The sequence below is a fragment of the Oncorhynchus mykiss genome, chromosome 2 (assembly GCF_057628025.1).
Source record: "Oncorhynchus mykiss isolate SJ-2025 chromosome 2, ASM5762802v1, whole genome shotgun sequence".
NCBI classification, from domain to species: Eukaryota; Metazoa; Chordata; class Actinopteri; order Salmoniformes; family Salmonidae; genus Oncorhynchus; species Oncorhynchus mykiss.
The window spans coordinates 31,834,374-31,861,423 of record NC_143023.1 but is presented as its reverse complement, the minus strand read 5'-3'; the positions used below and the strand labels follow the sequence as shown (position 1 = coordinate 31,861,423).

General features: G+C 46.0%; 1 protein-coding gene across 2 annotated transcripts; it reads right to left on the bottom strand.

Annotated features, from left to right (window-relative positions):
- Positions 1–50: 50 nt before the first annotated feature.
- Positions 51–26,518, bottom strand: bcan (brevican). 2 transcript variants are annotated; one of them, XM_036945867.2, is made up of 14 exons: positions 25,996–26,518; positions 21,209–21,291; positions 20,441–20,827; positions 19,724–19,898; positions 19,446–19,573; positions 19,064–19,357; positions 17,437–18,948; positions 9,793–11,139; positions 2,998–3,105; positions 2,711–2,869; positions 2,081–2,163; positions 1,672–1,816; positions 1,404–1,586; positions 51–1,251 (listed from the first exon to the last, which is right to left on the bottom strand). In XM_036945867.2, the coding sequence occupies exons 1-14, from the start codon at positions 25,998–26,000 to the stop codon at positions 1,124–1,126; spliced, it is 4,737 nt and encodes a 1,578-aa protein (XP_036801762.2). In that variant the 5' UTR covers positions 26,001–26,518; the 3' UTR covers positions 51–1,123. The 2 variants fall into 2 exon arrangements, with proteins under 2 accessions (XP_036801762.2, XP_036801766.2); XM_036945871.2 differs by having other exon boundaries at positions 26,349–26,518.
- Positions 26,519–27,050: the final 532 nt, after the last annotated feature.

The following is a 27,050-nucleotide window of genomic DNA, read 5'->3' as shown; positions in this document are numbered from 1 at the left end:
ACAATGGCATTAAAATATAATTCAAATGCAACTATATTCACATGGATAAATACATTGTAATCGTTTTATTAGATATTTATTTTCTATTCTCCAATAACTCAGACTACATTAACAAAATTACGTTTTAATTCGTTTTACAATGACCTTTTTTCTTTCATAACAAGTTCATTGTGTAATTGTGCAGTCACAAATGGGATTAACAATTAGAATGATTTGATTACTGTTAAACACTACCAACGTAAAATCGTACTTCCACTGGAACTAAGACAATGATGTAATTGATGCATGAAAATTGAAATACCATTGTGGACATTTTCACATGTTCTTCCTAGTATCTTAGTGATTACGTTTTAAAATAACAAACTTTGGATTCTGGCTATTTTCAAACCAAGTACTTTTAAAGTGGATATCGGCTTCTAATATTGGGTCTAAAGTTTAAGACACCTGAAAAGCAAAGAGCCACATAAGAGGACATGTTGAGAAAATGCTTTGGGTTGTGGGAATTGAGAAGATGTGGATTGATTAGGAGATCTTCTTATACAAAAGCATACAAAAGTGGAAATCTTAATTCTGTCTTTGTGGCAGAGAGTGGGAAAGTGGCTTCAGTTAATGTCAGACCAGCTGAGGTTGAGATTTAGGTTGCACATTACTAAAACTCTCCATCAAAATCATACTGTATACCATCATAAACATGTCATAATATATGTTACTAGCAGTCAAATACAGTCATCCAACAGTGTCGTAGCACAGGTGGATATTGAAGTATTTCACTAGTCAACAATCACACGCAACATACAAGCCCAATGATGGATGGGACATCTTCGTTAAAGCTCATTCCAATGACAAACTGTACTGTGCAAATGTGATCAATTTCCTCTAATAGTGGCCTTATGTTGGGATGTACTCTTATTGTAAGTGTGATCGATCAAGTCTGTTGATGTTCTAAATGGGTTTATTCTGGAAAGAGCTGGTGACAGGAATGTGATGACTCGTTCTCAGGGAGAACATTTATTTTACAAGGCTCCACCTTGTTGGAGGGACAAGGTTGGACAGTCTTTGAGTGGAACATAGGATTCCAGGGAAGGGGGCAGAGGGAAGGGGCATATTGAGTTTGATGAGCTTATTAGTTCCACTTGATGTCCCAGAACTCTGAAGTGGCTTTCTCCGTGGCTGTGTCCACCACCTCCACCCCCTCGTTCTGATAGGGTGGCGTCGTGACCTTCTGCTCTCCCTCTGCCAAGTTGGTCTGGGCTGGAAAAACATTGCAGGTACATCATGTCATTATCACAGTGAGCATAAAATAACTTAAGCGGGTCATACAATGATAACATTAGAGACCTATCCCACACATCATACATTTATTTAGTTGTATGTCAGTCAATAGAATTAATGTCTGTCCTCACCAGGGTGACAGGTGATCAGAGCCTCCTCCCATTGGCCGTTGGATAGGCACTTAATGACGGGGTTCTGTGTCTGGAGGAATCCTTCTTCACAGTAGTAGCGAACCTTGGAGTTGGTCTCGTAGCGCAGACGCGACTTACCAAACACCTTGGCATTGGCAATGATGGGGGGCTGGCCACAGAAAGCTGAACAGAAATAATGCGGTTAGGAGTGCAAATACATTAAAACTTCTATGCTACACTACCGTAGTGGTTTTGGTTGTGTACTCACAGGTGCCCTTCTTGCAGGTGTAGGAGAGGTGGTAGTTACAGGGCACATCGCTCCAGCGCCCCCCATCATGCCATACCATCACCACACAGTCCTCTCCAGACAGGAAGTAACTGTCAGGCTGGCCCCGGTACCAGTTCTCATACAACTGGCAGAGAAAGATGGGAAGTAGGATGAAGAAGTAGGGGAGTTTTAATAATGTTAGTTGACATTTAAAGTAGCTGAGAAGTAGTATAAGAAGCAGATCACATACCAGGAGGAGGTTATTTTTGCATCAGGTCTTACAAACCATAAGTGAGGATGTTCTGTATACCAATAGGATACAATCCCAGAGGCATGTTCATGCAAATAACATTATGTTTATGGAGAACCTAGACATATTTCATGGGTACACAGACTATGTGAGATTTACCAGAGGATTCCCGTCAGACCAGCGGAAGTCTCCCTCTATGGTTCTGTCATTCAGTCCCGTCCACTGGTACTCTCTGTACTTATCTAAAGGGAAAGAGAGAGCGCACTGTAACTTTGGGCCTGCAAACACTCGCTCACTAGCAGATAGGGGTCAGTGTCAGTCTACAAGCCATGGGAAACAACTAAGGAATGCTAGATAATCTCTTCCATATTTCCAGACATAATACTAACACTGGCATCCAAGCCCTCCCATGTTTCATGGTAAAATGAGTGAATGGCAGGTAAAACATGAAAGAAGACAAAGTTGCCTCTTCTTTGGACGATACAACCTTAAACAGTCAAAGCCATCTGTTTAAACAATTGTTTTTAGTTTACAAAACATTCATCACAGATGGTACTGGGGTTACAGAGGGTTCATTACGCATTCAGTTTATGCATTTTGGGACTGTAAGTTCTGTTCACACTGAATAAAGCTACGACAAAGAGTGAAATTAACACATTTCCCCATTTAAATGTTTGAATTACACCTTTTTAACAATCCACGGATGAGGGTTTACAGAGGTCAAGTTATGCAGAGCACTTGGAGCTGTCTGTTACAAGATCAAAGTACATGTTTTCAGGCCCGCTGTACCATTAATGTAGTTCTGTTCCTCAGGGGTCATGACCGAGATCAGGTGACCGCCACACATACGACAGTGCTGCTCTGCCACCTCCCAGCCCTGACGCTTGGTGAAATGTTGGTAACAGAAGCCCATGAACTTTTCCCAACCCGGCTCACACACCTCCAGGTCTGACCAACATGACGAAGAAGAGGTTAGATGCACACAGAGGAGACAAAAATATACACAAGGGGGAGTGATATGTTAATTGTTTGAACATTATCTTTGAGAAAACAAAACATGAAATCTGTTACTGTACCTGTCTGGCACATGTGTCCTCCATAGGTGTGCAAGCAAAGGCACTTGGTTGAAGACCCACTGTCAACACATGTTCCCCCGTTATAACAAGGATTCTCATGGCAGGAATCTGAGACAAAGGTAGGAGAGAACAACTATTGACACCAATGTAAATGCAGTAACAACGTATCTAAAATATTGTTGGTGTGTGTGTGTGTGTGTTCCATTTTTGAATCCCCTCTTTATAGTGTCAAAGTAAAGGACAGATATGATGGGATCACTTTATTGTTGATTTACATGGGAATTTATTTGGCTGCCACTGGAGGGAGCCATTATACCAACAGTACTCAGACTGACTGACTGTAGGCCTACAGTGGCCTGAGAGTTCAGTTTACAGAAAATATAATTTTACCTATTCAAGCCCCTGTGCTGAGGAACTTTTACACATAGGTGACCTTTTCAAATGTTTTCAGCACATATGCTTCCATGCTCTTTTTTACCATGCCATTTTGTTAATGCCCCCATGCAGCCCTTTTAATTTAATTGTTTAAATCATCACTGTATGTCTAATAAATCACTGTGTTTATTTCATGAAAATAAGTCCCCGAGTCTCCTTTTGCCATTAAAATGCCCAGTATGATCGTGTGAGCGTGTTGATACAAATTGAAATATATTTACATATACAGCCCTGCTTGGCGGATATGATTGTCTAGACCAGGGGTGGGAAACTCCAGTCCTCAAGGGCCTGATTGGTGTCACACCTTCTCTTCATCCCTAGCAAACACAGCTGATTAATCAAATTGCATTCTAAACAAAAGATCATGATTAGGTGATTATTGGAGTCAGGTGTGTTAGCAGGGGCTGGGGGAAAACTGTGACATCAAATAGGCCCTTTAGGAATGGAATTTCCCACCCCTGGTCTAGACTCTAGAGCCCCTTCAAAGTAAGAGGATACATATGCAAATAAAAGATGACAGGTCATTGGTCAGAATAATCAGATCAGATTGTGATGTTATGCTGTGGGCCAAAAACTCCCACCCACCTGAAAAGGTTTATTCCTCTTCAAAAAGCTCTTCCACTAAAATGGAATTATCATCATTTTTTACAATTTCAGAGTGTTATTTTGACCTCATCGTGTGGAAATATCATTACAAAAAAAACAGGAAATCATGTTTTGACTGCACTGACCCATTTATTTTTGTTTTGGCTCGGTACTCCAGCACTTTGAATATATACAATGAATGTGAGCTTAAAGTGCAGACTTTAAACTTTAATGTAAGGGTAATCTCGTCACTCTCTCCCAAGATGGCATAGCAGTTCAGACGTATTTTTGTCCTCGTCCTGTTGTGTCCCGTATATATATATATATATATATATATATATATACGCAACTTTTTTTTCACATACATTTTTAATTTTCCAAAAACTCATCTTCAGAACACTCTCCTGCAATCCGTTTCACCAATTTATATTTATATAAAAAAGTATTATTTACCTCAGATCTGTGATCCTCCGAGAGGCTAGCCAGAAATTAGCCAGAAGCTAGCCGGGAGCTAGCCAGAAGCTGGTCCAGAAGCTACTCTGAAGCTGGTTCAGGGGCTAGTTCAGAAGCTAGTTAGCTTATTTACTGGCTAATCGTTGGTACTCAGCTGACCACGGTTTGTGGTCATCGGCTGTCCTTTGGCTCGAGAATCTATCGCCAGTTTTGTACGGCGCGGTGCAGCGCAGCGCGGCTCGGAGCGGAACATATTGGACCAATTTTTCTCTCCATGTCCCTGGATTTCGGCCGCTGGCTCTGGACGTCCATGCCTGGATCTCGCAGCTAGCTAGCTGCTATCCGTGTTACTATCGGCTTTCGTCGATTCCGCAGCTAACATCAATTGTTCCGGAGCTAGCCAGCTGAAGAGTTCCATCAATCACTCCTGGGCTGCAGTCACCTATCCGGACCCGTTTTGCTGCCTACGCGGAGCCCCACCGGGCCTTCACGGCTAGACTGCCGACGTTGTCTACCCGAGGGAACTGTCCGGCTGGCTCCTCCGGCGCAACGTTGCCTGGGCGCTCATCTGCGGCCTGCTAGCCGTTGGCTATCTTATCGGCTGCTATCTGAATAGACAATCGGACAATTATTATTTTATTTTTATTTATTGATTTTTTTTTTCTTCTTGGGCCTCTATAACTATATCTATTGTTTTTATTTTTGTTGTTGTTGTGTGATTTGGATTCATCCCCTCTACCACACGGAAACCCACTAATCTACTGACGGAACGCAAGAGTTGGCTAATAACAGACCTCCATCTTATGCTAGCTTACTACCGATTTAGCTGTCTAAATCGCCGTGACCCCCAACCAACCTCTCCACTCACTGGACCCTTTTGATCACTCGACTGAGCATGCCTCTCCTTCATGTCAATATGCCTTGTCCATTGCTGTTCTGGTTAGTGTTTATTGGCTTATTTCACTGTAGAGCCTCTAGTCCTGCTCATTATACCTTATCCAACCTATTAGTTCCACCACCCACACATGCAATGACATCTCCTGGTTTCAATGATGTTTCTAGAGACAATATCTCTCTCTTCATCACTCAATACCTAGGTTTACCTCCACTGTATTCACATCCTACCTTACCTTTGTCTGTACATTATACCTTGATGCTATTTTATCGCCCCCAGAAACCTCCTTTTACTCTCTGTTCCAGACGTTCTAAACGACCAATTCTTATTGCTTTTAGCCACACCCTTATTCTACTACTACTCTGTTCATCTGGCGATGTAGAGGTGAATCCAGGCCCTGCAGTGCCTAGCTCCACTCCTATTCCCCAGGCGCTCTCTTTTGACGACTTCTGTAACCGTAATAGCCTTGGTTTCATGCATGTTAACATTAGAAGCCTCCTCCCTAAGTTTGTTCTATTCACTGCTTTAGCACACTCTGCCAACCCGGATGTTCTAGCTGTGTCTGAATCCTGGCTTAGGAAGACCACCAAAAATTCAGACATTTTAATTCCAAACTACAACATTTTCAGACAAGATAGAACTGCCAAAGGGGGCGGTGTTGCAATCTACTGCAAAGATAGCCTGCAGAGTTCTGTCCTACTATCCAGGTCTGTACCCAACAATTTGAACTTCTACTTTTAAAAATCCACCTCTCTAAAAACAAGTCTCTCACCGTTGCCGCCTGCTATAGACCACCCTCTGCCCCCAGCTGTGCTCTGGACACCATATGTGAACTGATTGCCCCCCATCTATCTTCAGAGCTTGTGCTGCTAGGCGACCTAAATTGGAACATGCTTAACACCCCAGCCATCCTACAATCTAAACTTGATGCCCTCAATCTCACACAAATTATCAATGAACCTACCAGGTACCTCCCCAAAGCCTTAAACACGGGCACCCTCATAGATATCATCCTAACCAACTTGCCCTCTAAATACACCTCTGCTGTTTTCAACCAAGATCTCAGCGATCACTGCCTCATTGCCTGCATCCGTAATGGGTCAGCGGTCAAACGACCTCCACTCATCACTGTAAAACGCTCCCTGAAACACTTCAGCGAGCAGGCCTTTCTAATCGACCTGGCCGGGGTATCCTGGAAGGATATTGATCTCATCCCGTTAGTAGAGGATGCCTGGATATTTTTTTTAAAATGCCTTCCTAACCATCTTAAATAAACATGCCCCATTCAATAAATTTAGAACCAGGAATAGATATAGCCCTTGGTTCTCCCCAGACCTGACTGCCCTTAACCAACAAAAAAAACTATGGCGTTCTGCATTAGCATCGAACAGCCCCCGTGATATGCAGCTGTTCAGGGAAGCTAGAAACCATTATACACAGGCAGTTAGAAAAGCCAAGGCTAGCTTTTTCAAGCAGAAATTTGCTTCCTGCAACACTAACTCAAAAAAGTTCTGGGACACTGTAAAGTCCATGGAGAATAAGAACCCCTCCTCCCAACTGCCCACTGCACTGAAGATAGGAAACACTGTCACCACTGATAAATCCACCATAATTGAGAATTTCAATAAGCATTTTTCTACGGCTGGCCATGCTTTCCACCTGGCTACTCCTACCCCGGTCAACAGCACTGCACCCCCCACAACAACTCGCCCAAGCCTTCCCCATTTCTCCTTCTCCCAAATCTGCTCAGCTGATGTTCTGAATGAGCTGCAAAATCTGGACCCCTACAAATCAGCCGGGCTAGACAATCTGGACCCTTTCTTTCTAAAATTATCTGCCAAAATTGTTGCCACCCCTATTACTAGCCTGTTCAACCTCTCTTTCGTGTCGTCTGAGATTCCCAAAGATTGGAAAGCAGCTGCGGTCATCCCCCTCTTCAAAGGGGGTGACACTCTTGACCCAAATTGCTACAGACCTATATCTATCCTACCATGCCTTTCTAAGGTCTTCGAAAGCCAAGTCAACAAACAGATTACCGACCATTTCGAATCTCACCATACCTTCTCTGCTATGCAATCTGGTTTCAGAGCTGGTCATGGGTGCACCTCAGCCACGCTCAAGGTCCTAAATGATATCTTAACCGCCATCGATAAGAAACATTACTGTGCAGCCGTATTCATTGATCTGGCCAAGGCTTTCGACTCTGTCAATCACCACATCCTCATCGGCAGACTCGACAGCCTTGGTTTCTCAAATGATTGCCTCGCCTGGTTCACCAACTACTTCTCTGATAGAGTTCAGTGTGTTAAATCGGAGGGTCTGCTGTCCGGACCTCTGGCAGTCTCTATGGGGGTGCCACAGGGTTCAATTCTTGGACCGACTCTCTTCTCTGTATACATCAATGAGGTCGCTCTTGCTGCTGGTGAGTCTCTGATCCACCTCTATGCAGACGACACCATTCTGTATACTCCTGGCTCTTCTTTGGATACTGTGTTAACAACCCTCCAGGCAAGCTTCAATGCCATACAACTCTCCTTCTGTGGCCTCCAATTGCTCTTAAATACAAGTAAAACTAAATGCATGCTCTTCAACCGATCGCTACCTGTACCTACCCGCCTGTCCAACATTACTACTCTGGACGGCTCCGACTTAGAATACGTGGACAACTACAAATACTTAGGTGTCTGGTTAGACTGTAAACTCTCCTTCCAGACCCATATCAAACATCTCCAATCCAAAGTTAAATCTAGAATTGGCTTCCTATTTCGCAACAAAGCATCCTTCACTCATGCTGCCAAACATACCCTTGTAAAACTGACCATCCTACCAATCCTCGACTTTGGCGATGTCATTTACAAAATAGCATCCAATACCCTACTCAACAAATTGGATGCAGTCTATCACAGTGCAATCTGTTTTGTCACCAAAGCCCCATATACTACCCACCATTGCGACATGTACGCTCTCGTTGGCTGGCCCTCGCTTCATACTCGTCGCCAAACCCACTGGCTCCATGTCATCTACAAGACCCTGCTAGGTAAAGTCCCCCCTTATCTCAGCTCGCTGGTCACCATTGCATCTCCCACCTGTAGCACACGCTCCAGCAGGTATATCTCTCTAGTCACCCCCAAAACCAATTCTTTCTTTGGCCGCCTCTCCTTCCAGTTCTCTGCTGCCAATGACTGGAACGAACTACAAAAATCTCTGAAACTGGAAACACTTATCTCCCTCACTAGCTTTAAGCACCAACTGTCAGAGCAGCTCACAGATTACTGCACCTGTACATAGCCCACCTATAATTTAGCCCAAACAACTACCTCTTTCCCTACTGTATTTTATTTATTCATTTATTTTGCTCCTTTGCACCCCATTATTTTTATTTCTACTTTGCACATTCTCCCATTGCAAATCTACCATTCCAGTGTTTTACTTGCTATATTGTATCTACTTTGCCACCATGGCCTTTTTTTGCCTTTACCTCCCTTATCTCACCTCATTTGCTCACATCGTATATAGACTTGTTTATACTGTATTATTGACTGTATGTTTGTTTTACTCCATGTGTAACTCTGTGTCGTTGTATGTGTCGAACTGCTTTGCTTTATCTTGGCCAGGTCGCAATTGTAAATGAGAACTTGTTCTCAACTTGCCTACCTGGTTAAATAAAGGTGAAATAAAAAATAAATAAAATAAAAAATATAGGGTGAACTTACAGCACTTTCTGTAGATAGTCCCCCCACTTTAGGCAACCAAAAGTATTTGGACAAATTCACTTGTGTATTTGGTCCCATATTCCTAGCACGCAATGACTAAATACAGTATATCAATCTTGTGACCCTACAAACTTGTTGGATGCATTTGTTTTAGTTGAGTTTCAGATTATTTTGTGCCCAATACAAATGAATGGTAAATAATGTATTGTGTCATTTTGGAGTCACTTTTTCTTGGGGGGGGGGGATGTTATCTATGTCTCTGTAACTTTCTCAGTCATCATCATTCACAATTCATTCATGGTTATCCGTAATCATGGTAGCATCCACATTAATGTAGAAGTGGTTAGAATTTCATAGTCATTGCATCATTTCAAATCCAAGGTGGTGGAGTAGAGCCAAGACAAAAAGAAAAAATGTCACTGTCCGAATACCTTTGGAGCTCACTGTATATTATGTTCCCAATCCTTTGCTGCTATGAACAGAGACAGCTCCTCCTGCTGTGTGTTTACCTCCAACAGAAACAATGATAATCCCCTTCTTTCTAATGACTTTCTAATGACTAAGCAGAGTGGGGGAGGCAAGAGACCATAAAATAAATACAAGAGTCAAGTGAGTAATTTAAGGTGAGGTATATGGTAGAAAGTATGCAATTATGATTTGCATTAACACATGTATTCAAATAATTGTCATGGTTTGAGTTACATTGAACGTTACCTGAAATGTTCCCAAATCTTGGAGTAGTAGGAATGGTAATCAGTTTCTCCTCATCAACGTCCTCTGGATATAGGGGTGCTGCCGTCGTAGTCTGGTCATCGTAGTCCTCTGTGGTGGGCGTCGGGCTGGGGGTCTCCTCAGGCTCCTTAGTGAGTGGAGTGATGGAGTCAGGGTCCTCAGTGAGTGAGGTCTCCCCACTGTAATCCAGATTTACATCAGCCCGGGACTCTTGGGGTATGGTGGGGGAGGGCAGGGGGGTCTGGGACAAGTCAGAGAGCAGCGTGATCTCCATATCAGTAGAAGGCGCATCTGTGCTCGACTCAGGCTCGCTTTCATCTGTGCTATTGACAGTTGTGCTATTGATGGGAATGACAGTTTCATTCATGTATGGGACTTCTGGTTCAAGGATCCCTGAGCTTTCTCCAGATTCAGAGTGCTCCTCGTCTGATCCTGATCCTAGGCCGGACTCCACTCCCTCTTGGCCACTCACCTCCTGGTCACTGTCCTCATCTCCACTCACCTTCAGATCACTCTCCTTGCCTCCACTCGCCTCCTGACCACTCTCCTCATCTCCACTCGCCTCCTGACCACTCTCCTTGCCTCCACTCGCCTCATGACCACTCTCCTTGCCTCCACTCGCCTCCTGACGACTCTCCTCATCTCCACTCGCCTCCTGACCACTCTTCTCGTCTCCATTCGCCTCCTGACCACTCTTCTCGTCTCCACTCGCCTCCTGACCACTCTCCTTGCCTCCACTCGCCTCCTGACCACTCTCCTCATCTCCACTCGCCTCCTGACCACTCTTCTCGTCTCCACTCGCCTCCTGACCACTCTCCTCTTCTCCACTCACCTCCTGACCATTCTCCTCATCTCCACTCCCCTCCTCACCAGAAGCTGTCTCTGGAGTAGTAGTTTCGACTACTTCTGGGATTTCACCCAACCCCTCTTGCTCCACCTTCTCCAGCCCTTCCTCCAGGGGTTCAAACCCAGATGGAACGCTGGATTCTGGGATGACGGTTATGAAGTCACCTGGGGAGCTGGCCCCTGCTTCCACGGAACGCTGGGTCGGGGGGGAATAGGTTATAGGTATGGGGGATGTCAAAAGGGTAATGTCAAGCATTACCTTGTGGACCCCAGAGGTTTCACTAGAGTCAGTGTCATAAATAACTGTAAGGACTTTGTCAGTTGGAACTGAACCCAGGTCAGTGTGCTCATCCTGGTCAGTGGAACCATTGGAAACGTCTGGTAATGAGTCCACTGTGCCTCCTGCCTCCTGCTCCACATGGTCATCTAGGGTAGAGGAGTCGGGTGACGTGACACCAGACTGCTCCTGAGTGGGGTCATAAGCTGCCAGGAAACAGATCACAAACATTATTCAAGCCTACAGTTAGTGTAACCCTGTCCACACTTGAGTGTTCAGCTCTTTAAAAACATTTTAGCACACATTACATATGCACAAAGGTTTTATGTAATTTAATAAAGTCTTCTGGTCAGGCTCCGTAGACGGGCACATCGCCCAACGCTCCCGAGTATACTACTCGCCAATGTCCAGTCACTTGACAGCAAGGTAGACGAAATCCGAGCAAGTGTTGCCTTCCAGAGAGACATCAGAGATTGCAACATTCTCTGTTTCACAGAAACATGGCTCACTTGGGATACGTTATCAGAGTCGGTACAGCCACCTGGTTTCTTCACGCGCCGACAGAAACAAACATCTCTCTGGTAAGAAGAAGGGCGGGGGTGTATGCCTTATGATCAACGAGTCGTGTTGTGATCATAACAACATACAGGAACTCAAGTCCTTTTGTTCACCTGACCTAGAATTCCTTACAATCAAATGGCGACCGCATTATCTACCAAGAGAATTCTCTTTGATTATAATCACAGTCGTGTATATTCCCCCAAGCAGACACCTCGACGGCCCTGAAAGAACTTCTTTGGACTCTATGTAAACTGGAAACCACATATCCCGAGGCTGCATTTATTGTAGCTGGGGATTTTAACAAGGCTAATCTGAAAATAAGGTTCCCTAAATTTTATCAGCATATAGAATGCGCAACCCGGGCTGGCAGCATTCTGGATCATTGCTACTCTAACTTCCGCGACGCATACAAAGCCCTCCCTCGCCCTCCTTTCGGCAAATCTGACCACTACTTCATTTTGTGGCTCCCAGCCTATAGACAGAAACTAAAACAGGAAACGCCTGTGCTCAGGTCTGTTCAACGCTAGTCTGACCAATCTGATTCCACGCTTCAAGATTGCTTCGATCACGTGGACTGGGATATGTTCCGGATAGCGTCGAACAACAACATTGATGTATACTCTGATTCGGTGACTGAGTTTATTAGCAAGTGCATCAGTGATGTTGTACCCACTCCTACTATTAAAACCTTCCCCAACCAGAAACCGTGGATTGATGGCAGCATTCGCGCAAAACTGAAAGCGCGAACCACTGCTTTTAATCAGGGCAAGGTGTAACGTTCGTCGTTGGAATGAGGTGAGGACCAAAGCGCAGCGTGGTAAGTGTTCATCATTATGTTTATTAAACAGAGAACACTCAACAAAATAAGAACAAAATGAAAAAGTTCTGTAAGGTGACATACACATAATAGAAAACAATCACCCACACCACACAAGTGGGAAAAGGCTACCTAAGTATGATTCTCTATCAGAGACAACGAACGACACCTGCCTCTGATTGAGAACCATACCAGGCCAAATACAAAACCACAACATAGAAAAAAGAACATAGACTACCCACCCAACTCACGCCCTGACCATACTAAAAACAAAGACATAACAAAAAAAAAGGTCAGAACGTGACACAAGGCGACCGGAAACATGACCGAATACAAACAGTGTAGCTATTCCCTCCGCAAGGCAACCAAACAAGCTAAGCGTCAGTATAGAGAAAAAGTAGTGTCGCAATTCAACGGCTCAGACACAAGAGGTATGTTGTAGGGTCTACAGTCAATCACGGACTACAAAAAGAAAACCAGCCCCGTTGCGGACCCCGATGTCTTGCTCCCAGACAAACTAAACAGCTTCTTTGCTTGCTTTGAGGACAATACAGTGCCACCGACACGGCCCACTACCAAAACCTACGGGCTCTCCTTCACCGCAGCCAACGTGAGTAAAACATTTAAACGTGTTAACCCTCGCAAGGCTGCCGGCCCAGACGGCATCCCTAGCCGCGTCTTCAGAGCATGCGCAGACCAACTGGATGGTGTGTTTACGGACATATTTAATCAATCCCTATCCCAGTCTGCTGTTCCCACATGCTTCAAGAGGGCCACCATTGTTCCTGTTCCCAAGAAAGCTAAGGTAACTGTCACACCCTGACCATAGTTTGCTTTATATGTTTATATTTTTTGTTTGGTCAGGGTGTGATCTGTGGGCATTCTATGTTGTGTGTCTAGTTTGTCTGTTTCTGTGTTTGGCCTGATATGGTTCTCAATCAGAGGTAGGTGTTAGTCATTGTCTCTGATTGGGAACCATATTTAGGTAGCCTGTTTGGTGTTGGGGTTTGTGGGTGATTGTTCCTGTCTTTGTTACACCAGATAGGGCTGTTTTCGGTTTTTCACATTTCTTGTTTTGTATATTGTTCATTTATCATCTTCATTAAAGATGTATCACAATAACCACGCTGCGTTTTGGTCCGCCTCTCCTTCAACAGAAGAATCCCGTGACAGAATCACCCACCAAAACAGGACCAAGCGGCGTGGTAATTGGTAACAGCAACAGCGGCGCAAAGGGGAATGGACATGGGATGATGTGTTGGACGGCAAGGGTTGCTACACATGGGAGGAGATCCTGGCGGGAAAGGATCGCCTTCCATGGGAACAGGTGGAGGCTGCTAGGAGAGCAGAGGCAGCCGGAGAGAGGAGCCGGCGATATGAGGGAACACGGCTGGCAAGGAAGCCCAAGAGGCAGCCCCAAAAATGTATTGGGGGGGCACACAGGAAGTATGGCGAAGCCAGGTAGGAGACCTGCGCCAACTTCCTGTGCTTACCGGGGGGCTAGAGAGACCGGGCAGGCACCGTGTTTTGCACGGTGTCCCCAGTGCGGGTGCGAAGCCCGGTGCGGTACATACCACGTATCGGCCGGGCTAGAGTGGGCATCGAGCCAAGTGCCATGAAGCCGGCTCTACGTATCTGGTCTGCAGTGCGTCTCCTTGGGCCGGCTTACATGGCACCAGCCTTGCGCATGGTGTCCCCGGTTCGCCTGCATAGCCCAGTGCGGGCTATTCCACCTCGCCGCACTGGCAGGGCGACCGGGAGCAGTCAACCAGGTAAGGTTGGGCAGGTTCGGTGCTCAAGAGCTCCAGTGCGCCTGCACGGTCCGGTCTATCCGGTACCATCTCCACGCACCAGCCCTCCGGTGGCAGCCCCCCGCACCAGGCTGTCTCTCCGTTTCATCCTTACAGGTGCTCCCACCTGTCCAGCGCTGCCGGAGCCTTCCTCCTCTCCAGCGCTGCCGGAGTCTCCCGCCTTTCCAGCGCTGCCAGAGCTTTCCTCCTCTCCAGCGCTGCTGGGGTCTCCAGTCTGCCCAGCGCCGCCTGAGCTACCCGTCTGCCCAGCGCCATCAGAGTCGCCAGTCTGCCCAGCGCCATCAGAGCCACCCGTCTGCCCAGCGCCGCCAGTGCCGCCAGTCTGCAAGGAGCCGCCAGTGCCGCCAGTCTGCAAGGAGCGGCCAGTGCCGCCAGTCTGCAAGGAGCCGCCAGTGCCGCCAGTCTGCAAGGTGCCGCCAGTCTGCAAGGAGCCGCCAGTGCCGCCAGTCTGCAAGGAGCCGCCAGTGCCGCCAGTCTGCAAGGAGCCGCCAGTGCCGCCATTCAGCCAGGATCTGCCAGAGCAGCCAGTCAGCCAGGATCTGCCAGAGTCGTCAGCCAGTACGGAGCTGCCCCTCGGTCCCGAGCTGCCCCTCGGTCCACTGGGTTCATTTAGAAGGGTCGCCGTGGTCAGGAGGCCACGGAAGCGGACAATAGGGCGGACTAAGACTATGGTGAAGTGGGGGCCACATCCAGCACCAAAGCCGCCACCGCGGACAGATGCCCACCCAGACCCTCCCCAATAGGTTCAGGTTTTGTGGCCGGAGTCCACACCTTGGGGGGGGGGGGGGGGGGGGGGGGGGACTGTCACACCCTGACCATAGTTTGCTTTGTATGTTTCCATGTTTTGTTTGGTCAGGTTGTGATCTGAGTGGGCATTCTATGTTGTGTGTCTAGTTTCTCTGTTTCTGTGTTTGGCCTGATATGGTTCTCAATCAGAGGCAGGTGTTAGTCATTGTCTCTGATTGGGAACCATATTTAGGTAGCCTGTTTGGTGTTGGGGTTTGTGGGTGATTGTTCCTGTCTTTGTGTTTGTTACACCAGATAGGGCTGTTTTCGGTTTTTCACATTTCTTGTTTTGTATATTGTTCATTTATCATCTTCAATAAAGATGTATCACAATAACCACGCTGCGTTTTGGTACGCCTCTCCTTCAACAGAAGAATCCCGTGACAGTAACTGAGCTAAACGACTATCACCCCGTAGCACTCACTTCCGTCATCATGAAGTGCTTTGAGAGAATAGTCAAGGATCATATCACCTCCACCCTACCTAACACCCTAGACCCCCTCCAATTTGCTAACCGCCCCAATAGGTCCACAGACGACGCAATCACACTGCCCTAACCTATCTGGACAAGAGGAATACCTATGTCAGAATGCTATTCATTGACTACAGCTCAGCCTTTAATACCATAGTACCCTCCAAACTCATCATTAAGCTCGAGACCCTGGGTCTCGACCCCGCCCTGTGCAACTGGGTCCTGGTCTTTCTGATGGGACGCCCCCAGGTGGTGAGGGTAGGAAACAACATCTCCACCCCGCTGATTCTCAACACTGGGGCCCCACAAGGGTGCCTTCTCAGCCCTCTCCTGTACTCTCTGTTCACCCATGACTGCGTGGCCATGCATGCCTCCAACTCAATTATCAAGTTTGCAGATGACACTACAGCGGCAGGCTTGATTACCACTACAGGGAGGAGGTGAGGGCCCTCGGAGTGTTGTGTCAGGAAAATAACCTCACACTCCAGAGGGTAGTGAGGTCTGCACAACGCATCACCAGGGACAAACTACCTGCCTTCCAGGACACCTACAGCACCCAATGTCACAGGAAGGCCAAAAAGATCATCAAGGACAACAACCACCCGAGCCACTGCCTGTTCACCCCGCTATCATCCAGAAGGCGAGGTCAGTACAGGTACATCAAAGGTGGGACCGAGAGACTAAAAAACAGCTTCTATCTCAAGGCCATCAGACTGTTAAACAGCCATCACTAACATTGAGTGGCTGCTGCCAACATACTGACTCAAATCTCTAGTCACTTAATAATTAAAAACTGGATGTAATAAATGTATCACTAGTCACTTTAAACTATGTCACTTTATATCATGTTTACATACCCTACATTACTCATCTCATATGTATATACTGTACTCTATACCATCTACTGCATCTTGCCTATGCAGTTCAGCCATCGCTCATCCATATATTTATATATACATATTAATAAGAATATTCTTATTAATTCCTTTACATTTGTGTGTATAAGGTAGTTGTTGTGAAATTGTTAGATATTACTGCATGGTCAGAACTAGAAGCACAAGCATTTCGCTACACTCGCATTAACATCTGCTAACCATGTGTATGTGACCAATAACATTTGATTTGATTTGATTTGAAAGAGAGTCGCACAGTCTATATACTGTACAAGCTTCCAGTAATTTATTGGGTAAACCACCAACGTTTCGGCATCACTGTGCCTTCTTCAAGGTAATGTCATGAATGCTTGAAGCAGGTTATGTAGACATTCACGTTCAAGCATTCATGACATTACCCTGAAGGCAAAGTGATGCTGAAATGTTGCTGGTTTATCCAATAAATTACTTGGAGCTGGTATATAGACTGTGCGACTCTCTTTAAAAAAACAAAAAAACATTTATAGCCTATAATTTTATAGCCTTTTATAGAGTACCACCCTCCATCCCACTGCTGTCTTGGCTCTGAAGCTAAGCAGGGTTGGTCCTGGTCAGTTCCTGGATGGGAGACCAGATGCTGCTGGAAGTGGTGTTGGAGGGCTGGTAGGAGGCATGCTTTCCTCTGGTCTAAAAAAATATCCCAATGGCAGTGATTGTGGATAGTGCCCTGTGTAGGGTGCTGTCTTTCAGATGGGACGTTAAACGGGTGTCCTCTCTGTGGTCACTAAAGATCCCATGTCACTTATCGTAAGAGTAGGGGTGTTAACCTCAGTGGCTAAATTCCCAATCTGGCCCTCATACCATCATAGCCACCTAATCATGCCCAGCTTCCAATTGGCCGTTCATCCCTCTCCTCTCCCCTGTAACTATACCTCAGGTCGTTTCTGTAAATGAGAATGTGTTCTCAGTCAACTTACCTGGTAAAATAAGGGTTACATCAAATTAAATAAGTACAATTTACTCGCCGTTAATCAGCACCTCCACCACATTTTTGGGGGGTGTGCCAGCTCATGCTTTTAATGTCATTCAATACCATATAAATATTTACTGCACTAAATCTTCAGTACATTACATAAAGAAAAGTGTAAAAAAAAATACACAAAAAGGCTTGTCTATGGACTCACCATATTCAGAGGTAGGGATCAGTTCATAGGGGTCCATCTCCACTGGGCTTCGGGTAGCCAGGTCTCCTGACTCAGCCGTAGCAGAGCCACTGTTCTCCCCTGTCTGGAGGACCAATGAGTCCAGTGATGTGGTATGCTCCTCAGGGAGAAGGACACTGGCACTGTGGTCCACAGAGTTGGTTTGGTGGTATTCAGGTGTGTTCTCCCAGTATGGAGGCTGAGTGGTGGACTGGTCAGGGAAGAGCTCCGTTTCCTCATGAGGTGAAGTGGAAGATACAGATGTATCCTCGACATTCCCAGTGATGGCTCCCTCAGGCCTGAAGGACCCTCCTGAGAGGTCATAAGAGGTGCTTGGGTAGACCGTGTCCGTGACATGCTCCACCTGGATGGCATGCTCATCTCCGGAGTGGTCCTCCTCAGGAGGTATGGGCAGCCTGCTTTCCAGTTGCTCCTCTGGAGAGCTGTCATAACTAGTAGTGGCTTCAACTCCTGATACATTAGAGCCTGTGGTCTCAGAGGTAAAAGTGTAGTGTTCGGTCTCCTGGGTGATCTCTGTTTGCATATGGCTTTCCTCTGAAATACCATACTGAGACTCTGTTGGCTCACCACTCTCAGGGGTTGTGCCAGGAATGGGATGTGGATCACTGGACCTGTCCACCTCCTCATATGCTGTGGTGGGCACGGGGGCCTCCAGAGCAGTCCCTGGTACACCCTCTATAGAGGGCTCTCCTGATTCCATGTTTGACTCTAACGAGGGCTGGTAGAGATCGGGGATACCAATGTTGTCTTCATGAGCAGTTGTAAGATCATCTGATTCATAATTTGTCTCGGGAGAAGGTGGATAAAGTGTTGGGTTTGCATTCAGCTCATCATAGTGTGTGACTGGGTAGTTTGAATCTAAGTTTGCCTCCTCAGGGGCAGGCTGATATGATTCTGGGTTGCTGACCTCTTTCACCAGCTGCCAGGTGTCCTCTGTGGGCTCCAGGTCTTGGGGGAAGGATGTGGGGGTGAATGGGTCTTGGGGTTCAACCGGAAAGGGTAGCTCCTCGTGATAGACTACAGTAGGGCCCGGGCCATCGACAGCCCCCTGCTCCTCTCCAGGCTGGTCTGGGTACTGCTCCCCATGATGAACCCCCTGTTCCTCTCTGTGCTGCCCAGGCACAGCCTCCTGCTCCTCTCCGTGTTCTCCAGGAACAACCCCCTGTTCTTCTCCGTGCTCCCCAGGGACAGCCCCCTGCTCTGGGTACTGCTCTCCAGGGACAGCTCCATGCTCTGGGTACTGCTCTCCAGGGACAGCCACCTGCTCCTCTATATGCTCTGATGGGTGCTGCTCCGCTGGAATAGGGAGCGCAGTCAGGTAGCCCTGAACTTCTTCGCTCATCACCTGCTCCGTCACCTGACCCAGGCTGAATTCCTCCAGAGGCTCAGACAGCGTCACAATGTCCTGGCCGATGTCCTCTGGCTCTGTTGCTAGGTAATCATGGGGAGATTCGGTGTGAGTGTTGCTGTTGCCTGTCAGATGCAAGGGCAACGAAACAAAGTTAGGCCAGAGGATGAGTTAGAATACCGTAGGAACTGCGTTGGGATGCCACTACTGAAGCCCAGCATAACTTTCAAAACCTCTTACCTCGGAAGCAGTAAGTGTCATGGCGAGTGTGTGCCTCTGGAAAGCCTGTCTGGTTCAAATGGCGATAGACAGTCCTGACCCCAGGCTCCCCTCCACCACAACGCTCCCTGGGAGTGACAATGGGGTAGCGTACACTCCCATCAGCCAACCACCCCGGGCTGCAGGCGTTCAGTCCGTCATTCCAGGCTGCATACAGCTGACCTGTGGTAGCCAGCTCCGCTCCCTGAGCCAGACAATAGGCCTTAGCTTCCCACAGGGTGAAACTTCGGGGGGAAGAGCCATGGAACACTTCCCCTGTAGACATGGAGGGAGAAGTCAGGTTGTAATAATCTGCACTTGATCAAATTCATGAAACACTCCAATAAATAACATATTTTCCTACCCTCTATGTTCTCCACATAACAGTATACATCGTACAGCTCATCAGGTTCCAGCAGCCCATAGTTCCTCACTCCAGGATGCCCGTCCATGTCTCCAAAACATCCCTCTCGTGGCATCTGGATGGGATATCTGTGGAGAAGAGTGTTGATATTACATAGTGTTATACAACTGTTATAACAAAGGGGAAAGTCCATTGAAGTGCATGAAAGCATCTCTCTATCTGTGTCCACTTGATATGAGAGAACATTTACAGTGGTCTTTTATCTGCCTGGCCCTTACCTCACTGAGTGGTCTGAGAGCCAGCCCGCATCACACTGCTCATAGCCACTGTGGTAGGCTGCCAAGAGCTGCTCTGGGGTGGCGATGTGAGCCCCGATCTCTTCACAGGCGTCCCGGGCCTGCGCAAAGGTAAAAGCATAGCGACTGGAAGCATCCCGGTAGTGGAACACCACCCCTGTTGAAGGTCCACAGTCTTGCCGTTATTTCAGATTCAGTCATTTGTGTGAACTACAGCTACATTCACAAGCATAGGCTATATCTGATTCATTAGGTTATAAACTGCTCTAGTCTTGCCCATTCACCCTCTGAATGGCATACATACACAATCCATGTCTCAATTGTATCAAGGCTTAAAAATCCTTCTTTAATCTGAGTCTTCCCTTTCATCTATACTGATTGAAGTGTATTTAACAAGTGACATCAATAAGGGATCATAGCTTTCACCTGGATTCACATGGTCAGTCAATGTCATGGAAAGAGCAGATGTTCTTAATGATTTGTACACTCAGTGTAAATGGTAATGTACAGTCAGTGTCTATGCTGTGTTTTGTAGGACATTCTCTGTTTCTCCTAGAGCCGTCCTGTGACTGACAATTCTGGCTGGCTCACTGCCTGCTGAGATACAAGCATTGACACACACACTCCTGAGTTGTTACTGTCATAGGTCAGGAACTCTGGCTTATCCCCAACATCTATGACATCAACCCCTGGCCTCACCTTTGACCTTGACCTGAGCCACACCGTCAGCATCCTCCAGGCCCTGCTGCACCTCACAGCGGTAGAAGCCAGAGTCGTTGTACTGCAGGCCATCCAGCCTCAGGGTGAGGTCGGCCGAGGAGGAAGCGTAATGGAGCAGGGAGGCTCTGTCCTTGTAGGCCTCGCTGACCTTCACCCTGTCCCCTCGGGCCACCAGGATCTCAGTCTCGTGCCCCTGGGACAGCATGCTCCACTTGACCCTGGGTAGGGAGAGGACGGCGTGGCGGCCATTCGTGTTGGGGGGCGGGTGGGACAGAGACACCAGGCAAGGTAGGGTAAGAGAGCCCCCCAAGACGGCAGATAAGGGAGGGGTCGTAGGGATGGTCACCTGTAGGAGTCTGGAGTCATCTGGAGAGTGCAGACCAAAGGGGTTCAATTGCTGACTTTATACAGTCAAAAAGTTCACAGGTTGTCTCAGGTTGCAGTTGATGTTATTTGTTAAAGTCTGGAACCCATTTAAAAGTCTTGTCAGTTGCCATTTGCCGTCATGGTGTTGTTGAAACAAATACCGGATGAGATACTTCCTCTTCACACCTGTGCACATCAGTTAACCTTGATTTTTGCTATTAAAGTCACACCCTCTAAAATAGTTTCCAGAGTGTGTGTCAGCAAAAATGGTGAATGACCGAGGAGTGATTAGAAAGTGCCCCTATACCCTTAGAAGTCAAATGTCATAGATCATTGAATGGATGTCAGTATAGCCGAGGCTGACGGAGGGTGGTCACGCACCTGAGGCTTGGCTGGGGGTAGAGGAGGACGGTAGGATGAGCAGACAGATGGCACACAGCAGCAAAGACAGGAGCATCTCCAATCTGCAATAGAGAGAAATAGAGAGGTGAGGGGGGGGGGGGGGGGGGGGGGAAGACACAAAGAGATAGACATTATCATTATCGTGAAAGCTTAATAGACAAATGGAGAAGTGCTGTAAAGAAAGTGAGAAAGAGGAAAAGAGGTAGGGATGACTCCCTCAATAACTCTGAGGGTCCTGTGGCCTCTTTGGATACCTGGAGACAAGTTAAGACATATACAAATATTGATTCAAGCTTACAGTCATTCATCAACCTCAGAGTATATTACTAGACAGTGGCAAGAGGCCAGCTTTCACCAACCACCTCAGCCTCTACGACCGTAAAGTAAAAGCCGTGGCTAAGACGTCAGCGCTGTCATTTAGCAGAGACCTTGAGAACGGATAGGATGGTGTGTTAATCCATCACATGCAACGTCAGTCCTGATCAAGCTGAAGTCCTTTTGAAATAACAAATATTCATTCTTCATTTTGACAAATTGATTTGTATGACAAGTGTGAGGGATTGTTCTTTAGTTCTGCAGAATTTTGTTGAGCTTCCAATAAGTTAATTGATGAGTCTATGGATATGTCTTTGTGGGGTTTTTGTTTTGCATGTGTATATAAATCTCTTTAAGTCAGGGAGTGTCTTTAGTCAGATAGTGTGTGTGTGTGTGTGTGTAAAGTAGCTATGTACTGCATGTGCCTTTTTGCATCAGTCAACTAAAGTGTGTTAGAGAGTTACTGTCTGTGTGGCCTTGGTGTTATCCAGCTGGCATGAGTCAGCCTTTGGGAGCTCTCGAGTGTGAGCAGAATTCTGATGTCCCACAAATTCCCCCAGGATGGCATGGCACAAAGCCCTTTCTCCAACTCCACTGCTTTATCATCGTTATATCCCTTTTAGCAACCTAAATGTTAAATCCCAACCACCCCCACCCCATTAACATTACCCACGCACCAAAGACACACAGACACAGTGACACATTTCCCCCACTGACTCGATAGGACCGCCACATTACCCATTCTGAGCAGGCCGGTATATTCAAATAAGCAGTGCGCTTCTTAGAGGGTGCAAAAATGTAACGTGAATAGAGTCCCCCCCCCCCCCCCCCCCCCCCACTGGATGTGTTGGTGAATGAACTGCGCAGTCATGCTGCAAACCCAGTGCACTGGGTGCTTTAGTGGTCAGTCACAATTAGAGAACACCTTCCTATTATTGATCAGACCCCTTTTGCCCTCAGAGCAGCCTCATTTCGCCGGGGCATGGACTCTACAAGGTGTCAAAAGCGTTCCAAGTTGGCTGGATGTCCTTTGGGTGGTGGACCATTCTTCATACACATGGGAAACTGTTGAGCATGAATAACCCAGCAGTGTTGCCGTTCTTGACACAAACCGCTGCGCCTGGCACCACCTACCATACCCCGTTCAAAGGCGCTTAAATATTTTGTCTTGTCTAAGGAGGAAGTGATGAAATGTCTACTGACAGCCCACAGTAGATTGTTGATTTACTGTAAACGTCACATCCAGACCCTTTATTCTTTTTTACAAGCAACCAGTGATGAGGTTAGAGGAGGAGAATCTCAACCTATACACTACATTGCCTGTCTGGATTGTTGCTTCACTTTTATATAGAACCCTGATATTTTGGAAAATCACATCAGGAACTGGAATTAGGTCAAGAAGAACTAAATCCACTCAAAATCAAGGCAGAAATGATTGTTGGTTTTGTAGTAATCCGACTGCGCTTAATGATCAATTACCCAAAGTTCCCGTGTAAAACTCTGTTTTCAAAGTTTGAAGTTCAGTGACCTGTTGCATAACATAAACTGTAAATCCATTAGTAAACATGGGGGTTGTCAGAGTGTGATCTCGACTAATACAGTAGAGAGGAGTGGTGATGATAGAAGAGTGGGTCAATTGCACATGAACGAAACGGTCTCGAACCTGTGAAGAACATCATTGGGTAAATCATCCACATCATAACTGTTGGTTGAAATGAAATTGGGGAGCTGATGGATCTGTGGCAGTATCCATAACAGTAGATTGTGAGAATGTGGACAAGCAAATGAACCGTCATCCTGTCAGCCTTCCCTCCCCTACTTGTCTCAGCTCCGGTTTCTAGGAGAATTAAGTCTTTTTTGTCCGATTCCTCAATTACCCTCCATTCAATCTTCCTCAATCCTTTGACTGTTAATGAAGTATATAAGCAGACAGCACTGATATGTGTTCATTTCCCCCAACACCCAAAACATCCTCACCCCCCCCCCCCCCAATATCCACACACACATACAAATAAACCCCAAAATGATCGATACAGACCGCACCAACCGTTCCTCGAGGGCATTTTACTGCTATCGATAATAATGATAAGTAGCCTTTACTAGAGAAATGTGAAGTTTGAAATTAAACGGCACAATGGTAGCCACAACATTCAAAGAGGTAGAAGTAGTTTTAAGTGTAATATAAAAAAAGTAACTAGTGCACATTAATGTTGTAAACTTACCGTTCAACTCATCATGATAATTCAGTAAATGTATCATGATATGGATTTTTGTTCATACCGCCAAATTCTCACACACACACATAAACACACGGAAATATACACACGCACACACACACACAGTAGTTTTCTTCCCTGCTGTGTTGGGCACATGGCCCTTAGCCACAACCACATTTCCATACTCCAAGGAGAGAGGGAGAGGGCTTCCTCTGGGGAGGGAGAGAGGGCTTCCTCTGGGGAGAGAGAGAGGGGAGGACGCATCCCAGGCAACCTCAGACATGCATCACAAGTGGCTGGAATAACCAATGACTTCACCTTGGTCTGACCAAGAAAGGTAATTTCAGGCTGATGGACTGCAGTATACAGTGTTGGTGATGGGGATGATGGTGGTGGGAAGGGGGAAGTGTGTGAGTGTGGAAGTACCTCTGTAAGTGGACTTATGCTTTCTTGAACTGAATCAATGAGGGTTAGTAACAGATTATTTATATTTTGGCTTATGTAATGGTATGATACGTCACTCTTTATGGTCAAATAGAATGAGATACTGTGAACATGAACACACACCCGACACACACAGTCTTTCTCCTCTGTAGTTTATCAAACACCAGCTGTCCTAGTCATTATTTTTGACACACACCACCACCTCTGCCAGTCTGCCACCCTCCATTACCCAGCCTCGTTCCACCCCACCACCACCACACCCACCCTCCAATCCTGCCTCACGTTACCTCGAATGACTCCATCTGCACATCTCTAGGGGCAACCCATACCCCCTCACAGGCCCGGGCTGGCAGGAAGCAAAGTTTTGGGGGGGGGGGGGGGGTGGAAGAGAATGAGAAAGAAAGGGGCTATGAGGGAGAGAGAGATAGGGGCCCTCCAGCAGGGCAGGACACAACAGAAGGTCCAGCTGAGGAGTGGTTTTAGCCATATTGCTATTAGCTTTAGCCGTTAGCCACTCCAGCCAAAGGAACTGACTCATGGAGGTGGATGGGGGGCAGGGGCCTTGGCCCATTTGTAGCCTGTGCCACGGGCTGATTAGGCAGAAATGTAGGGCTTCTGAGCGCTTTAAGGGCTTATGGGAGACTGTCAAGGCAAACTGTGGCAACTCTCACAGCAGGTCACCAAATCAGTCCACTTTCTTCAGTCAACAACACAAAGACCTATTTAGAAACCAGTGATATCACATTTGCAATGGACAGTCATATTTGCAAGGTTAGTCAAACTGAGAAGAGTAACCCAGATACCACAGCATCAAAGCATCTTGTAAAAGTACAAGGCTTGTTGACATGTATCAGACAGGTCCTGATTGGGGCATAGTACTAAACTAGGTTAATGTACTGTATGGGTCGATGTTCTTTTAAAACGACAACATCAACTTAGAAACAGAAGTGTTGATAAATCAACACTGAGATGTCATGCGTGGAACCCAATCACTTGAAATAGCCTAAACATTGTAAGTGCCCCTTACTATGACGAAAACTAGCAAAATATGTATGCTGACTGTGACAGGTGTAGAGCAATTACCTAGCCCCTTTCCCTTTCCAGTTCAGAGATCTGTATGTCTTAATCAATATTTTTAAACAAAGCCACTGGTATTAATGGCAATACAGTAGTTGGTTGGGGAAAATAGGCTTTATTCCCTGTCACAGAATGTCCATATGTAGCCAGTTTGGAGTACAGTACAACATGTATTTCTATAGGTACAAGTAGGCCTGCAACGACAGTGTGCATTGCCCCATGCCCGTATGATTTACTTAATAAAATCAGTTTGGAGGGAATCCTTACACAGCACTATAGCAGGTACAATCTGTCTGGATCCTGCTTAACTGTGCTCAGAAAACAATGCATGAGGAAAATGTTATTTTACATTGAATAATTGAGATTGTGGGTTCAAGGGTAAGTCAAAATAACTTTATATATAAACAAACTTCAATAAAATTGTCCTTTTGACCTACAGAATAGCATTAACAGTAGGACAAAAGAGGTAATAGAAAATATTTAAAATATATATTTGACGAAAAATAGGCTGTATTGTTTAAAACGTTTTTCGAAAATGTCTCTCATTTGCTCTAATTATGGCAAATGTATTGAGGATTTTATGTTTGACTTATACAACTAAAAAACATTTGTTGGCTAATTGATGAGCAAAACGTGTTATTTTGCGACAGAAATGTATTCTTATATTTATCAAGGACATGCCAAAAATATATGATTTATAAATCCATCACCTACCTCATTTAAACGACGCACTCAAACGATCCTTTCTGTGTACCTTTGTATTTTGAAGCAGACTCGACAGGTGCAACTTCTAATAAATATTTTTCCGGCAAATTTGAATGAAATTAGACAATGAGTTGTCAGGTACGAGGATTCCCCACGTTGAATTGAAAAAGCTAAATAACGATTTGAGCTCCGTCCGCCAGCGAAGGAAGCAAAGTAAAGAGGGATTGGGGGGCAGAGAATTATGCACACCAAAATCTTGAACAGCCCACTTTCTTCCTCCGACCAAGAACACTTTCCCATTTGCGGGATAATGGAGAAAGGGGGATGTGGGGGGATAACGAAAAGACAAATCAATCACTCACAAGGATGCAGGTTGAAGGAATCACTTTAAGGGAAAATAATATCAGAAGTCAATAGCCTGAATTCAAAGTTGCAAGTCAGTCCGTCAAAGCAGGACTCAGGATGCTTTGCGGTCCGATAAGCAACACATGTGAAAAGCATGATCCCACACCATCTTGCAGCAGAGGGCACCACTGAGAATGCTGAAGTGGGAGTACAATAGAGCCCTATAGGCTACCAGCAGCGCCCATTCACATACTCCAGTTACCGATACTACAATTAAAAGAAAACAGCACTTCAGTCTGCTGGTTTTTCAATCTTTCAATTTTTATTTAGAGAAATATTGCATAAATGTTTAAATTTATCAACCAAACTTGTAAACCACAAATTATTTGTTTCCATTCTGCAAATTCAGTGAGAAGAGAACATATCATGGTGATTTGATTAGGCCTATTCATTGTCTGTCATGAAGAATATGACCAGTTATGACCATCGCTGATCACTCATAAAAAGGCGAGAGGGAATCTTCATTAAAATACTCCTATAAGCTCCCCTGAAATATTGCAAGGCTCTCAAGAAATTTGTAATTCATGCAAGACTGAGGGTTAACAGCTAATGGTGAACAATCTAACATTATCCTCATTATGTACCCCTGCACAAAGGGATTGATTAAGGGTTAGTAATCTAGGATAATCTTGACTAACGTGGATGATAGCAGATGTTTT